The sequence below is a fragment of the Alosa pseudoharengus genome, unplaced genomic scaffold, assembly GCF_046254945.1.
Source record: "Alosa pseudoharengus isolate Yale_2024_CS ecotype anadromous, Long Island Sound unplaced genomic scaffold, YU_APseudo_1.1 YU_APseudo_1.1_scf_9, whole genome shotgun sequence".
Lineage (NCBI taxonomy): Eukaryota > Metazoa > Chordata > Actinopteri > Clupeiformes > Clupeidae > Alosa > Alosa pseudoharengus.
In genome coordinates, this window is record NW_027468881.1 from 29,783,640 (window position 1) to 29,800,470 (window position 16,831).

The window sequence follows — 16,831 nt, forward strand, 5'->3', positions numbered from 1 at the left end:
ATTACACTTTTCGCCGTGTTTGGAACTGCCATCTCTGCCTTCATTGTGGGAGGTGGAATCTATTTCCTGGGCCAGGTGACCTCACAAGCACACAGCCCAAGCACAACTTAACGCTAAAGCTAAAGGGGCAACTTTTTGAACTGTGTTGCTAGGCAATGTTCCTCATTATTGTGGTTCTGGCATGTTCCCATTGATATTGGGCAACAACTTCTTTTCTGGAGAACTTTAATCATCAGTAGGCAAATCGTCAGGAACTGGTTATGTGGTTGCCCAGCAACACTGCTAAAAACATGGCCCAATGTATCATCACCTTAAGAGTTTAACCCAATTTTAAGAACTTCACAAAAAAGAACATGTTGATGAGATATTTTTTTTAAATGTCTTCTCTTCTCCATTTCTTTCACAGGCGGATGTGATCTACAAGATGACCATGACTGACAGGTGATTTGTGAATAGATGAATTCATGAATGCATGATTAATGAACACGTTTGTGAATTCACATGTAAGGGAATTAATGCTTGAGTGAGTGAGCGAGTGAGTGAGCGAGTGAGTGAGTGAGTGAAAGAAAGAAAAAGGAGTCTGCAGAGTGCAGACACACTCAAGTTCCGGGTTTGTGAAGTCACACGCACACTAACTTCCTAGCATACCAGTCTCTAGTCCTTCTTATTTCCCATGTGAAGCTTAGCAGAAATTGTGCCAATCGTGCCAAACTGTGCCAAGGTCATGCAAAGAGATTATGAGGACTACTGCACCAATGTCTGCCTTCAGTAAGCTGCAAGTCACCCAGGAGAAAACAAGCTGGTTATAGGCAAAACTGAAACCCTCATTAGAATGCCCTGCTAATGCTAACAGTACATCCTGTATAGTGCATAAATAGCCTTTCATAGTGTATTTGTGTACTGCTATTATTAGAAATAATATATTCAACATTCATACCTATGTGTGTGTGTGCGTCTGTATGTGTGTGTTTATGTATGCAATTATTATTTCCCTTGTCTGTAGTTTTGCCTTTGGATCGCTCATCTCAGCAGTGGACCCTGTGGCCACCATTGCCATCTTCAATGCCCTCAACGTGGACCCTGTGCTCAACATGCTGGTGTTCGGAGAGAGCATCCTCAACGACGCTGTTTCCATCGTCCTCACCAAGTAAGACTCTCTCTCTCTCTCTCTCTCTCTCTCTCTCTCTCTCTCTCTCTCTCTCTCTTTCTCATGCTGTCTTTCTCAGTTCTATTCAGTATGCATTATTGGCATAACCATGACATCTCTCTCCCCCTCTCTCTCTCTCTCTCTCTCTCGGTAGCTCTCTCTCTCTTTCCCTCTGTTTTGTCTTTTAAGTATGTTATCTGTATTGAACTATTCTCTCTCCCTCTCTCTCTCTCTCTCTCTCTCTCTCTCTCACACGCACGCACGCACGCACGCACGCACGCACGCATGCACACACACACACACACATGCACATCCACACACATGCATGCATACACACAGATGGACACACTCAGACACACACAGTTGCTCACTTGCATGCATCTGCATACATTGGTATTTGCTTTTGCATTTGCTTTTTGGGGTAGATGTTATTTTCTGGGGCAACAAGGTAACAAGCTAAGACAAGACACACACACACACACACACACACACACACACACACACACACACACACACTCACTCAGACCTGCGTACAACATTCCTGTAGCGCACACATGTATTGTAAATGTCACTTTCTCCTCTATTCTGGTTCAGCATTTGCCCTTTTGTTTCCGCTCTTCTTGCCCTTTTTCTTTCCCTCTTTTCTCACTTCATCTCTCCATCCATCTCTTTTCCTTCCCTTTCTCTATTTCATAATCTTTCTTTCTTTCTTTCTTTCTTTCTTTCTGTCTGTGGTGAAATGCACGGCAGGAGAAGCTAAAAAAGGTGCTTTTATGCTTTAGGCCTTCTCAGTGTTAGCATTAGCTTGCTACCCCAGCACATGCTACTTTCATGATGCTGAACGCTCCACATACCACAGGCTCTAAGACAGCATGTCACTGCACTGTACACTTAGTGGCTTGCTTTAAAACAGGAACGCTAGCATTAGCGCCCTGCTCCAAAACAGGGGAGCGTACCTATGTTCCCCGGGTCCTATGTTCCCTGGATCCTATGTTCCCCGCTTTGTATGGGACCGGGGAACATAGGACCCTTTTTTTAAAACCCTAACCATAACTCTAACCCTCATCCTAACCCTAACCCCGAGCGGGAAACATAGGACCCGGGGAACATAGGACCTGGGGAACATAGGGATGACCCCCAACACAGGCTTCCTGTTTGCTGTTGCATACTCAATGTAAGGTAATGTCAGACAGGACCATCTGTGGCCTGTTAGCATTAGCGTCAGGTCTCTGCCCTATCATAGGCTGCCTCCATACCTCTGTGGACTCTGTGTCCAGAACCTGTGTGGCTAGTTAGCGAGCGTTAACTTTAGGCTTTCCATTTGTTTGCATTAGCTTTTCACTCAAGCTCAGGCCAAGCTTATGTCATTGAGCTCTCTGAGGCCTACGGGCTACAGCCCAGGAGCCTGAGCCGCAGGATTTACCACGTTTGAATAAACTTAAAGTGGCCTTCCCTCACAACCTGGTCTGTGGAGACAAGAGGGAATCAGAGTTTGTTGCTACAAAGGCATCGCGTTGAGCATTTTGATTGCAGCTCTCAGGATAATTGCCCCTGAGGTAGAGTTTCACTTTACTTGGAATGTCGTAGTAATCACATAGGATCCAGGACTGTGTCCATGTGCGTTTTTAGGGTGTGTAGAGTTTCCTGGTAAGTCGACACACTATCTGCCTTGAGTAAGCTGTGCCGCTTCATTAGATGCAGGCGGACTGGTCAGGCTGGACGATCAAGTCAGGCCTCAGAGCTTGTGTCATGTTTTATACACATGTTTCAACACTGCATTTTGGTCGTTGCTTTTACCTTACCGAAAGCCTACGCATGTCAGTTTCCATCCAGAAAGTGAAGAAAAAGGAATGTTAAGCTGTTCAAAAAAATAGCAGTGTTTGCATTTTTCTTTAGAAAACTTGTGGGGTGACATCGAAAATGCTGTTATTTTTTTGAAAAGCCTAACATTCCTTTTTCTTCACTTTCTGTAAAGGTATAACACAAACTTGATCAATTTTTGATTTGAAATTGAATGTGCCGTGTTCCCAATGCATTGATATTATGGAATTAACAGCTATTCTAAGGATTTTGAGCTTTATTAAATTTTTTAAAACACACTGCTTTTATTCTGCACACAACTGTATGTATGTGCACATGTATTGTGTGTGTGTGTGTGTGTGTGTGTGTTTAGGTCTGGGAGTGTGCATGCAGGTATGTGTGGCGTTTTTGCAAGTTTATGTGTGTGTGTGTGTGTGTGTGTGTGTGTGTGTGTGTGTGTGTGTGTGTGTGTGTGTGTGTGTGTGCAGCCTGTAGTACTAACACCCTTGGCTAATTTACACAGCACTCATAACACACACCCCTTGGCAGCTGCCCTGCCTGCCGTCCCTGAGGGGAATGCGATGCCCATTCATAATGAATGGGCCCTGGTGCTGCGGTGGTTTGCTGCTGTTAGCGCCTCTTAAGCAACCGTCACTGTAGCCGTAGCAGTACCCTTCCCGTCTCCTGCCCTGATAACCGTGCCTCGGTTCCTGGAGAGCGTCTTCTCCAGTTTCTGTCTCGCATTGTCTGTCCACACGGTCACCCGATGCACTACTCTCCGCCCACACACATACACACACACACACACACACACACATACACACCCCTGGTTTCCACACAGCAACAGTCAGACAACTCCTAACATTACTTATTCATGCATCGCCATCAGTAACAGCAGCAACACTAGTAGAAGCTTTGGGAAGCCTGTGTGTGTGTGTGTGTGTGTGTCTCTCTCTCTCTCTCTATACTGTCACATGGGTGACATGTTTTTCTTAGCGAGCTCTCTGTGAAACACTCATACACACCTTGTTCCTCAGCATATTTGCTTAGATGTGGTATCATGAGAAAATTACTTGTATTCGTAAAGACTGTGTTATCTGATCTAATGTTCTATATTGGCATGTGAGATAAAATAGTATTTTGTCTTGCCTTGTTGATGACATATTACTATCATGATTACGGGCATGTATCCTTATAGGAACATTTGAAGGAAGTGAAGGAGCAGCATGCTGGGGAACGAGTTTATCAGGCATTGGCTGAGGTGTGTCAGGCTCATGTTTGTAGGCTGTCTGATATCGCTTGTGTGCCCTCTGCTGGAAGTGCAGGGATCCATGACCGTATCTCTTAACAGATGAAGGGAAACAGCTACAGTAGAATCCATGTATAGTTTAAGGGATTATGTAGTGTAAAGAGGATAAAACACACACACATCCAAGTCTGATCCTGGATGCTGGACAAAAAAATGACAATGAGAAAGAGAGGAAAAAGTCCACAACACCAGTATATGCTCCCAATAGTGTTTATTACCGTGACGTTTCGGGCCAGCTCAAGCCCTTCATCAGATGTGGCGAAACGTAACGGTAATAAAAACATAACTATTGGGAGCATATACTGGTGTTGCGGACTTTTTCCTCTCTTTCTAAGGGATTATGTCAGGGGTCTCAAACTCAAATGAGCTGAGGGCCACTTCTGCCAATGTCAACTGATTGGAGGGCCACGTCAGTGTTCAAGAATAATACAAAAAAAGAATGTCTATTTATGAAAATGCAATACCCCCCCCCCCCAAAAAAATAAAATAAAAAAATACTATAACACAAAACTGCAAACAGAAAGTGCAAGTCTTTTATCTCTTTTTAGACACCTGTGCTAGCAACCTTAGCTTATAAATAAAATAATGATAAACTAGATGTACCGCAGAGCGGTACAAAATATGACTACCGCCCAGTCCGGCACATTTTTTCCATAAGTCACACTTGGCAAATTGTGTTCATTTCCTCCTTTGTTCCTGCTTAGCTTCAGTAATTCAGCAAAGTCAGGGTATCTGCTGGTCTGGCTGCTGGCTAAAAACAAAAGGTGAAAGGCGTACGGTATATGATTCTAACTGTCTCACTGAATTGGATTATGCACACTCAATTCTCACTGGTATCTGCTAGACAACAAGTACCAAAACATGATTAGTTCATAGATTTACATTTTAGAAATACATTTTATATAACCCCATCCCCATCTTTCCTGTTCATAATTTAGAGAAATTGTTGAATTGTGTGCATTTGTGTGTGTACGTGTTTGTGTATGTGTGTGTGTGTGTGTATGCGTGCGTGCATGTGCTTGTGGATGTGCCTGTGTGTGTGCATGTGCATGCATGCGTACATCTACTGTGTGTGTATGTGGCATACGCATGCAGGGCTCCAGACTAACTTTTTGCACTGGTTGCACTGGTGCGCCTAACTTTTTTTCTTAGGTGCACCAGCACAAAAGTTAGGTGCACCCAAATTTTCAACCACATCGCATTTAACACCGCAGCAGGTTCACTTTTCTTCCTTAATTACTGTCCTATATAGGTTGTCCTATGACTTATGATTTACAATTCTACAAGAAAAGTAACTTAATGAAGTGTTGGTGCTTTAAGTGCTCCACTGAGCTGAAATTGAAACTTAAAACATCTCAAGATGAATTAAATAAAAATAACAGTGAGTAAATGAACAGTGTCTTTTAAGGGCTTCAAACTGCACATCTCATGGCTCAATGTCTTACATACTATCCTTCATGATCTTTAGGCCTTGGCTAAACCAGCTCGTCAGGCTAGCATCTTCCATAGAAATGTATTTGAGCACAATTTAAAGAGATGTTCCAAGTAGCCTGGGGGATTTTTATGTGATTTTGCAATAATGATTGCAATAATAATTTGACAACCCCACAATGCAATTTACTTTTTAATTTTAGTATTTTTAAATTTTCAATAAGAACATCACTATGGTTAATGCAGTAACGAAATGGTAGGCTTATTATTATAGGCTATTGCAATGACTTGCCATGCTCGATCTAAATGTGTCCATTCAATTCACCGTACACAATGACCACAGTTATACATGCAGGGAATATTTGGGCTTTAAATGTAGCAGCGATATTTGGTTTGCGCCAAATACCGGATTAAATTGATTGATGCCATCAGAATGAGTTTACACAACTCGCGCGCAAAACGAATATTGCTGTTGAAAACCGGGTTACTCCCTGCATGTAACTGCGGTCAATGACGCACTCCTTTTCGGCGATATCTGTATCTCTGTCGTTCGGGAAGGCCTTGTATGCATTATTCGCAATTTTAAGACATCTTTTATCTGCAATGACTCCTATAAATTTGGCGCAAGTGGCATTCCTGTACGTCGGGTTTACGTTCAAACTATTTTTCTGGTAAATAATTATTTCGGACTGAACTTGGTGAAGGGAAGTTTCACTAGGCCTATCGTAGGCAACGATAAACTAAAGCCAGCCGCCGAAAGGCAGTGGGGAGAGGGGACATTTATCTCGGCCTATGTGACCACACTGTAATGCAACTGCATCCACTCTGTTTATCTGACGGGTCTCTGACCTCTCTCTCTCTCTCTCTCTCTGCAGCACACACATTTTCAAATTTACACACAGGCACTGGGCCACGGCCAATCAGAGGGGAGGTCCCACCCTTCACTATCTGTGATTTGTTTAAACCACGATATTGGCCAAATATGTGTCTGTTATTGAACCAAAGGTAGAGTTTCAATGCGGACACTTTTTCCTCTCTCGAATAGCTGGTTGCACCGGTGCGACCTCCGATTTTTTTTAGTCGCACTTTTGAAAAATTGGGTCGCATATGCGACCAAATTGGTCGCACTCTGGAGCCCTGGCATGATTACTGTGAATGTATGTGTGTGAATATCTGTTTATGCACATGTGTGCATATGGAATTGGTTAACATGACCCCTGGAGGCAAACATACGCAAAAAAATGGTCATCCTAGGCCCTACGGTTCTCAAGATATATTTACAGAAAACACTGTTGGTGTACGGTCACTAAATGTACACATAAATTATTTTATTGTATGGCCCCCCATGAACGAAAGTTCACGAAACTTGGCATGCATTCGGAGGGTGTCATAATGATCCTACACTTTCAATTTCGTGCAGTTTTGACCATGTCAGCCAGAGATATTGTGATTAAAACACCTAATTCTTTGCTTTTTAATTTTTAAATAGGTGGCGCTATATATGAAATAAGTGGAAATGGGATGGGTTGACATGGCCCCTTAAGTCCAACATACAAAAAAAGGTGGTCCTCCTAGGCCCTACGGTTCTCGAGATATTCACAGAAAACTGTCTCCGGCCACCTACAGGCCAGTTGGGGTACAGTAACATAAATTAATTTATTGTGTGGCCCCCCATGAACGGAATTCCACGAAACTTGGCGTGCATTCAGAGGGTCAAAAAAACAAAATTGAATGTCCGCACACTTGCTCCCGTTTTGCTTTATCTTTTAATGTCACCAAGTGAACGTTTTTCGAGCTACACGCTCTTCATCAGACTTGAATCAAGATAGACACACGTACTTATTCATACTTATTAGGTAGAAAGGGTCACATGATATATCAATCAAGTTCTGATTGGAAGGCACACCCACTGCAGAGAGGTGCATCCCAAGGTACCAACAGACATCCACAAATATTTTTCACCACACTACACCAGTCTCTACCAAATATACAAAAAATATACAGAAAATAGATACATATACACATATATACATACATACAAACATAAGTACATATTTTGAAGTTCTTTCTAAAACACGTCTTAGAGTGTACAAAGAAGTCTATTCAGAGTACTTGACATAGCATCAGGCCCTATCGCCATCATAATTTCAAGTAAGCATGATAAGGTGTCTATATAATCACAAGGTTACTATTTTTATCCAGGAGACTACAATACAGCATCATGTTAAAAACTTTTGCTACATTCTTTACTCACTTCCAAAGGGAAAACAGAAGAACACCAAACAGAAGTACCATTATTTAAAGATTTTCAGTTAGCCACCACATAGTCATTAAAATAGTTACAGGAACGGTCTGATATTAAAGTCCTCATTCATACCCCTTGGTGCCATAGTGTCCAGGGTGTAAATCCAATATAGTTCACGTTTGAGAAGTAAGTTGTCAATATTGCCCCCCCTCCTGGGCATTTTTATCATCTCAATTCCCATATGTTGAACATATTTGAGCAGGTTTACCTTCTTTTTTGTCATATTACCCACATAACAAATGAACAGGAAAACAGTAGGCCTAAGATGTAAGCCAACAAAAGTAAACTATTACTATAACCACAAACCGTTATTATAGGCACTCAATAAAGTAGCCTGGTCAAATCAGTTCCTATCGCGGGTGACTTTGTAGTTCTTCAGAGCCCTATTTTTACTACCTCTGCTGTCTGTACCACGTCCATTACGGACACTATCATCACGATTAGCACTGCCACCTCCAGCTATGTTGGGCAGAGGGTCGAAATAAGCATGGTATGCTATAGTGGGCACCGTCGTATACACGCAGAGACGCACCTCCATTCACAGACAAACCGTGACTATCACTGTCAATAGACGATCGATCATAATCTCCAAAAGGCAGATATTCTACAGAATCTGAATAGGTGAATAACATAGCCTACCCAAGACCTCACCAACTTGTTTTAACATTTGGTGTATATTTCTGCTTCAAATTGTGCAAAACTATAGCCCGTGCTGTAAACTATGCATACACACAGATGGACACACTCAGACACACACAGTTGCTCACTTGCATGCATCTGCATACATTGGTATTTGCATTTGCATTTGCTTTTTGGGGTAGATGTTATTTTCTGGGGCAACAAGGTAACAAGCTAAGACGATACCACACACACACACACACACACACACACACACACACACACACACACACACACACACACACACACACACACACACTCACTCAGACCTGCGTACAACATTCCTGTAGCGCACACATGTATTGTAAATGTCACTTTCTCCTCTATTCTGGTTCAGCATTTGCCCTTTTGTTTCCGCTCTTCTTGCCCTTTTTCTTTCCCTCTTTTCTCACTTCATCTCTCCATCCATCTCTTTTCCTTCCCTTTCTCTATTTCATAATCTTTCTTTCTTTCTTTCTTTCTTTCTTTCTGTCTGTGGTGAAATGCACGGCAGGAGAAGCTAAAAAAGGTGCTTTTATGCTTTAGGCCTTCTCAGTGTTAGCATTAGCTTGCTACCCCAGCACATGCTACTTTCATGATGCTGAACGCTCCACATACCACAGGCTCTAAGACAGCATGTCACTGCACTGTACACTTAATGGCTTGCTTTAAAACAGGAACGCTAGCATTAGCGCCCTGCTCCAACACAGGGGAGCGTACCTATGTTCCCCGGGTCCTATGTTCCCTGGATCCTATGTTCCCCGCTTTGTATGGGACCGGGGAACATAGGACCCTTTTTTTAAAACCCTAACCATAACTCTAACCCTCATCCTAACCCTAACCCCGAGCGGGAAACATAGGACCCGGGGAACATAGGACCTGGGGAACATAGGGATGACCCCCAACACAGGCTTCCTGTTTGCTGTTGCATACTCAGTGTAAGGTAATGTCAGACAGGACCATCTGTGGCCTGTTAGCATTAGCGTCAGGTCTCTGCCCCATCATAGGCTGCCTCCATACCTCTGTGGACTCTGTGTCCGGAACCTGTGTGGCTAGTTAGCGAGCGTTAACTATAGGCTTTCCATTTGTTTGCATTAGCTTTTCACTCAAGCTCAGGCCAAGCTTATGTCATTGAGCTCTCTGAGGCCTACGGGCTACAGCCCAGGAGCCTGAACCGCAGGATTTACCATGTTTGAATAAACTTAAAGTGGCCTTCCCTCACAACCTGGTCTGTGGAGACAAGAGGGAATCAGAGTTTGTTGCTACAAAGGCATCGCGTTGAGCATTTTGATTGCAGCTCTCAGGATAATTGTAACCTGACTCGCCAGATGAATTTCGTTCCGCTAGCTCCGCCTAGCTTCACTCACATCCATCTGGGACCTCTTCCATTGAGAGTGATTTCTGCACCAGATTTTATGGTACAGCCAATCAGGACGCAGGGCGGGAGTGTCATAGATGCGACATAGCGTAGAAGCGACTGTGAGACTGTTATCAGCGTCACGGGTTGGCTTCGATGTGAGTGGTTGAAGTAGCACGTCAATAGATGACGGACAAGTGGCTTATTCAATCATATGCAAGCATTTTTTGATTAGGCCCAGCCTTCTGAAGCAACACTCCAATGGATTGGTCCCAGATGGATGAGTGGAGCTAGGCAGAACGAAATTCATCTGGCGAGAGTCAGGTTAGGATAATTGCCCCTGAGGTAGAGTTTCACTTTACTTGGAATGTCGTAGTAATCATATAGGATCCAGGATTGTGTCCGTGTGCGTTTGTAGGGTGTGTAGAGATTCCTGGTAAATTGACACACTATCTGCCTTGAGTAAGCTGTGCCGCTTCATTAGATGCAGGCGGACTGGTCAGGCTGGACGATCAAGTCAGGCCTCAGAGCTTGTGTCAGTGTTTGCATATTTAACATGTTTCATACACGTTTCAACACTGCATTCCGTTCGTTGCTTTTACCTTACCGAAAGCCTACTCATGCCAGTTTCCATCCAGAAAGTGAAGAAAAAGGAATGTTAAACTGTTCAAAAAAATAGCAGTGTTTGCATTTTTCTTTAGAAAACTTGTGGAGTGATATCGAAAATGCTGTTATTTTTTTTGAAAAGCCTAACATTCCTTTTTCTTCACTTTCTGTAAAGGTATAACACAAACTTGATCAATTTTTGATTTGAAATTGAATGTGCAGTGTTCCCAATGCATGATATTATAGAATTAACAGCTATTCTAAGGATTCTGGGAGTGTGCATGCAGGTATGTGTGGCGTTTTTGCAAGTTTATGCTTGTGTGTGTGTGTGTGTGTGTGTGTGTGTGTGTGTGTGTGTGTGTGTTTACTAGTGTTCATTTCATCAGACGAGACGAGAGGTAAAATGTTCGTCAACAACCTTTTTTTCCATGACTAAGACGAGACGATGACGAGACTGCACATGTCCTGAAACACTGACTAAGACTATCTTAAGATGCATTATTGTTGACGAAAAAAGACAAGACTAAAATGTTTTGCATGAAATAAAAACTAAGATAAAATCTCTCTTAATTTTCATCTACAAAATGAGAAGACAGAATAGCTGTTACGTGTTCAAAATATTCCGAATGAGTTCATGGTTCATGCACAGCAGCTTTCCTGTAGGCTAGTCTACGTGCTGTTGCTGCAACCCTGTGGCTGCAGCACGAAACTACATGGAACAAGAACACGAGATTTATGCCAATTAGCAAGCTAACTACCTAGGCTTTATGCCACAATGCTACATACCCAGAAGTTGAAGCTTCTCTCATACATATACAAATTAACATCCCCCAGAATGTCCATACGAAAATGTTCAGCAAGTAATGTCAACTCTTTATTTAGTTACACTGATGATGCAAAGTTTGCTAGCAAGTAAGCTAATATGGAAAGTTTGCTAGCAAGTTAGCTAAGATGGAGAGTTTGTGTTGCGTTTGGGCGCATATCGCCATCTAGTGTGGCGGAGTAAAACATTTATACTTGGGTCTAAGACAGTGTTTCTCAAACTTTTTCAGATGAAGGACCACTTAACTAATCAATAAAAAAGAAACGCACGGACCACCTAGCTAAAATGTTTTTTAAAATAGACCTAGCAGTATATTAGCCTACACAATACTCTTGCTTATTGTCTTTGCACTTTGCTTAATTGTGTCAGAGGACTATATGATTTAAACTGGCATATCTGACATAGACAGTGTTGTAGAACTGTTTGAATTTACATACAAGTTGGTTTAATATTGCAAACAACTCATCTATATTATATTTTACCACGTCTGCTCGCGGACCACTTGGGATAGCTTGCGGACCACCAGTGGTCCCCGGACCACACTTTGTGAAACACTGGTCTACGAAGATCATGACAATGGTCCAGTCAAATCTTTTACTGTCTATGGTCAAATCCCAGCCGAGCTATAACTGTAGCTCGACTTACCTGTGCATGTAAACATACTGACTGACAAAAAATCAGAATGAGTAATTATAACAGACGAGTAGCCCTGTGGACACACAATATTGTTACAAAATTGAGATGTGTGAAACACTATTTGACTGAAATGGTCATCAGAAATAATTTGTTATAAAAAAAAGACTAAAATGTTTTGACTAAAACCGACTAAGACTAAGATAGCTTTAGTTTTCTTTTGACTAAACTAGACTAAAATGACGAGACTTTTAGTTGACTAAAACTTGACTAACAAAAATGATATTTGAATGACTAAATATGACATAGACTAAAAAGGACATTTCGTCACAAGACTAAGACTAAATTAAAAATAGGTGACAAAATTAACACTAGTGTTTACAGCCTGTAGTACTAACACCCTTGGCTAATTTAAACAGCACTCATAACACACACCCCTTGGCAGCTGCCCTGCCTGCCGTCCCTGAGGGGAATGCGATGCCCATTCATAATGAATGGGCCCTGGTGCTGCGGTGGTTTGCTGCTGTTAGCGCCTCTTAAGCAACCGTCACTGTAGCCGTAGCAGTACCCTTCCCGTCTCCTGCCCTGATAACCGTGCCTCGGTTCCTGGAGAGCGTCTTCTCCAGTTTCTGTCTCGCATTGTCTGTCCACACGATCACCCGATGCACTACTCTCCGCCCACACACATACACACACACACACACACACACATACACACCCCTGGTTTCCACACAGCAACGGTCAGATCACTCCTAATATTACTTATTCATGCACTAGTTCACCCACACTTAACTGCCTGAAGCACGGCATCGCCATCAGTAACAGCAGCAACAATAGTAGAAGCTTTGGGAAGCCTGTGTGTGTGTCTCTCTCTCTCTATACTGTCACATGGGTGACATGTTTTTCTTAGCGAGCTCTCTGTGAAACACACATACACACCTTGTTCCTCAGCATATTTGCTTAGATGTGGTATCATGAGAAAATTACTTGTATTCGTAAAGACTGTGTTATCTGATATAATGTTCTATATTGGCATGTGAGATAAAATAGTATTTTGTCTTGCCTTGTTGATGACATTATACTATCATGATTACGGGCATGTATCCCTCTAGGAACATTTGAAGGAAGTGAATGAGCAGCACGCTGTTTTGGGTTTATCAGGCATTGGCTGAGGTGTGTCAGGCTCATGTTTGTAGGCTGTCTGATGACGCTTGTGTGCCCTCTGCTGGGCACAGTCTGGAAGTGTGGGAAGAGTGCAGGGATCCATGACCATATCTCTTTACAGATGAAGGGAAACAGAGCTACAGTAGAATCCATGTGTAGTTTAAGGAATTATGTAGAAAATTAGTTTTTGACAACAGAATTAATTTTTATATGGAAATTAGCTTATTTTCCCGTATTTTCCATTTTTGTCCCCCTCATGTAAATATATGTCATACAGTGGTGAGTCACTATTATGTGTTTTTCAATAACATGTCATGTTTTGTATTTGGGCAATTCCACGGAAAATTGACTTTTTGTCACATCCATAACACCAGTGAAATGCCTTGGCATTTGTATGATGTGAATGATGACATTCATTTTTTGTGCATTTTTTCTCATGTACATTCTTCAGCCAAAAATTGCAAATGCTCAAATTTCATGTAATCATTCACATCATACCATACCATCACATTTTATTGGCGTCATGGATGTTACAAAAAACTTGAAAACCATGGAATTGCCCATTTATAATGGTGTTCTACAGTACATATGGAGGAGTTGCTCATGGTGTTGTTGATCTGTAATGCTCTGGGATGACGAACAACTCAATATTGTGTTGTTTTTATTTCAATACATCTTGTTGTATACATCCATTATCATGCATAGCATTTACAGTGGTGTCCTACATACTGTATGACTGCAGCGTTCATGTTGTTGGTGTTATTTCTGTTCCACGCAGCACTGCCGAGGGCTTCGCTGGCTCTGACAACTCGTCGGTGACAGGCTGGGAGACCTTCCTCCAGGCACTGGGCTACTTCCTCAAGATGTTCTTTGGCTCGGCCGCACTGGGCACACTCACAGGCCTCATCTCGGCCGTCGTATCCTCTCTGTGTATGTGTGTGTGTGTGTGTCTGTGTGTGTGTGTGTGTGTGTGTGTCTCTGTGTCTGTGTGTGTGTGTGTGTGTGTGTGTGTGTGTGTCTCTGTCTCTGTGTCTGTGTGTGTGTGTGTCTCTGTGTCTGTGTGTGTGTGTGTGTGTGTGTGTGTGTGTGTGTGTGTGTGTGTGTGTGTGTGTGTGTGTCTTGTGGAGACTGAGTCTGTGTGTGTGTGTGTGTGTGTGTGTGTGTCTGTGTGTGTGTGTGTGTCTGTGTGTGTGTGTGTGTCTATGTGTGTCTGTGTCTGTGTGTGTGTGTGTGTGTGTGTCTCTTGTGGAGACTGAGTCTCTGTATGTGTGTGTGTGTGTTTGTGTTGTGGAGACTGAGTCTCTGGGTGTGTGTCTGTGTGTGAATACACTGTGTGTATGTGAGGGTCAAAGGTTCACTGTTTTGTGTGTACTGTGCTTGTGTACAATGTAATAATGCTCCTCCTGGACCCACAGTTTGCATAACTAAAGTAATATTTTAAACAATGGCAATTTGCATACACATGCATATACATGTTTAATACACCAGTACACATCATGAGTGTGCGATAAGTGTGTCTGTTTTTGAGTGTGGTCCTTGACTGTTCTGTGCTCAGAGTCTGAAGCACTTTGACCTGAGAAAGACTCCGTCTCTGGAGTTTGGGATGATGATCATCTTTGCCTACCTCCCCTACGGCCTGGCAGAGGGGATCAAGCTCTCTGGTAAGAAAGGTTCACTCCCTTAACCGGTACATTTACATCTCACCGCTGCCCTAGTAGATTAAGAAGAAGAGATATGAAATTGAATTGATATGAATTGCTTTGTTGCTTTATCCGTAATTTGAACTATTAACCGCCGCATATACATTGATTTTGCAAAATTTCTTATTAAAAAGCCATGAGGTTAATACACGTGAGCAGCTAATATGGTATTAATATGAGTTTGTTTCTTTGAACTTGTCCCGCAGCTTATACAAAATGTGGCTAATGCACAGGAAATTACTGTATAGCAAATGTATTTTAAATTCCTTTATTGTTCTTTACTCTTTCTTTTAATCTCCCATCACTACTGCCACTAAGGTTTTGTGTTAGATGGTCGAGATTAGCGTGACATTAATCTCTTTGTGTGTCTGTGTGCAAAATCTACCAATCCCGAGTTTTATGAAGCTTGTTGATGGGCGTGGCATGGGGGAGAGAGAAGAAACTGTTTAATTCTGGAGTGGTTCCAATTCTCAGACAGTGGCCTCCTACTTCTGCCCTCCTATTCAAGTGTGTCTTTAAATGTTTATGCAATTTGTTTGATGGACCAATTTCTCTTCCCCTTTGTTTTTTTCCCTCTCTTTCAAAGTTTGTCCCAGAATAGAAGATTCATTGATTTATGCTTTGCTATGTACATTATCTAGATTGCTAAATGTTTTCATGCTATGTGTACTCTGTACTCACTGAACTCTCTCCCTCTCTCTCTCTCTCTCTCTCTCTCTCTCTCTCTTTTTCTCTCTCTCCTTAAACCTTTGCCACCCCTTCTATTTATCTCACTATTTGTCTCTCTCCCTCTCTCTCTCTCTCTCTCTCTCTCTCTCTCTCTCTCTCTCTCTCTCTCCCCTCCTCATCTCTCTACTGCAGGTATCATGGCCATTCTGTTCTCAGGGATTGTCATGTCTCACTACACCCATCACAATCTGTCTCCTGTCACACAGATCCTCATGCAACAGACCCTGCGCACCGTGGCCTTCATGTGTGGTCAGTTAACGCATACACACACACACACACACAAACACACATACACACACACACACACACACACACACACACACACACACACTGTGATATACTGAGAGACACACACATACACACAAAACTCACACACACATACTCAAACATAGATTTGTTCCTCTGTTCTTCTGTATTTTACTACCACCCTGTTTCTTCTTTACTGTTTCTCCTAAAGTGTCTGGAATTTCCATTGTTTACTTCTGTCTTTTCTACTTGGTTTTCCCTTTATTTTTATGAGTTTCACTGTCGCTCTTTTTTTATTGCTGTTGGCCGCCTCTTGTTTATTGTACAGTAAAATTATCTCAGAAATATAGAAAAAAAAAATGTTGTTAACCTGTTAACAGTCTGACCCTCTTCCTGTTTGTCTTTACAGAAACGTGTGTGTTTGCCTTCCTGGGCCTGTCCATATTCAGCTTCCCACACAAATTTGAGTTCTCCTTCGTCATCTGGTGCATTGTAGGTGTTGGTCCTCCACAGCTAGGGGTTCCTCCGGCCTTACTCCCGGAACAAACACAGATGAAAAAGATTTAGAGAGAGAGAGAGAATTCAGCTGAGAGAGAGAAAGAGAGAGAGAGAGAGAGAGAGAGAGAGAGAGAATTCAGCTGAGAGAGAGAGAGAGAATTCAGCTGTAACAAGACCCTTGATGGTCAGTGCAGCAGCTCTATGAAGCTCCTCACAGACCCATCAGGCGTGTTGCTATGCAAAATATGTGCTTGTGTTTCACATTGCACATGCAGTATTCTGTTAACTCAATAGTTCTAAATAGTCTTAACTTCCCATATCAACATGTTCTCTTCTAAGACCCATTGAGGCCAGACCCAAAGTGTCCAGACATACAGTTTAATTTATTAATGATGAACTATGAGTATGAGTAATGAAATGAAAAAG

General features: G+C 42.3%; 1 protein-coding gene across 1 annotated transcript in view; it reads left to right on the top strand.

Moving 5' to 3' along the window:
- slc9a8 (solute carrier family 9 member 8) overlaps positions 1 to 16,831 on the top strand; it is a gene marked incomplete in the record, with an annotated part of 42,864 nt that overhangs the window by 15,531 nt on the left and 10,502 nt on the right. Inside the window, 7 exon segments of the mRNA XM_076276165.1 lie at positions 1 to 75; positions 407 to 441; positions 1,004 to 1,147; positions 14,011 to 14,149; positions 14,788 to 14,893; positions 15,794 to 15,910; positions 16,317 to 16,399. The exon segment at positions 1 to 75 is cut by the window's left edge and continues 27 nt beyond it. Of these exon segments, the coding sequence (XP_076132280.1) occupies positions 1 to 75; positions 407 to 441; positions 1,004 to 1,147; positions 14,011 to 14,149; positions 14,788 to 14,893; positions 15,794 to 15,910; positions 16,317 to 16,399 (699 nt within the window).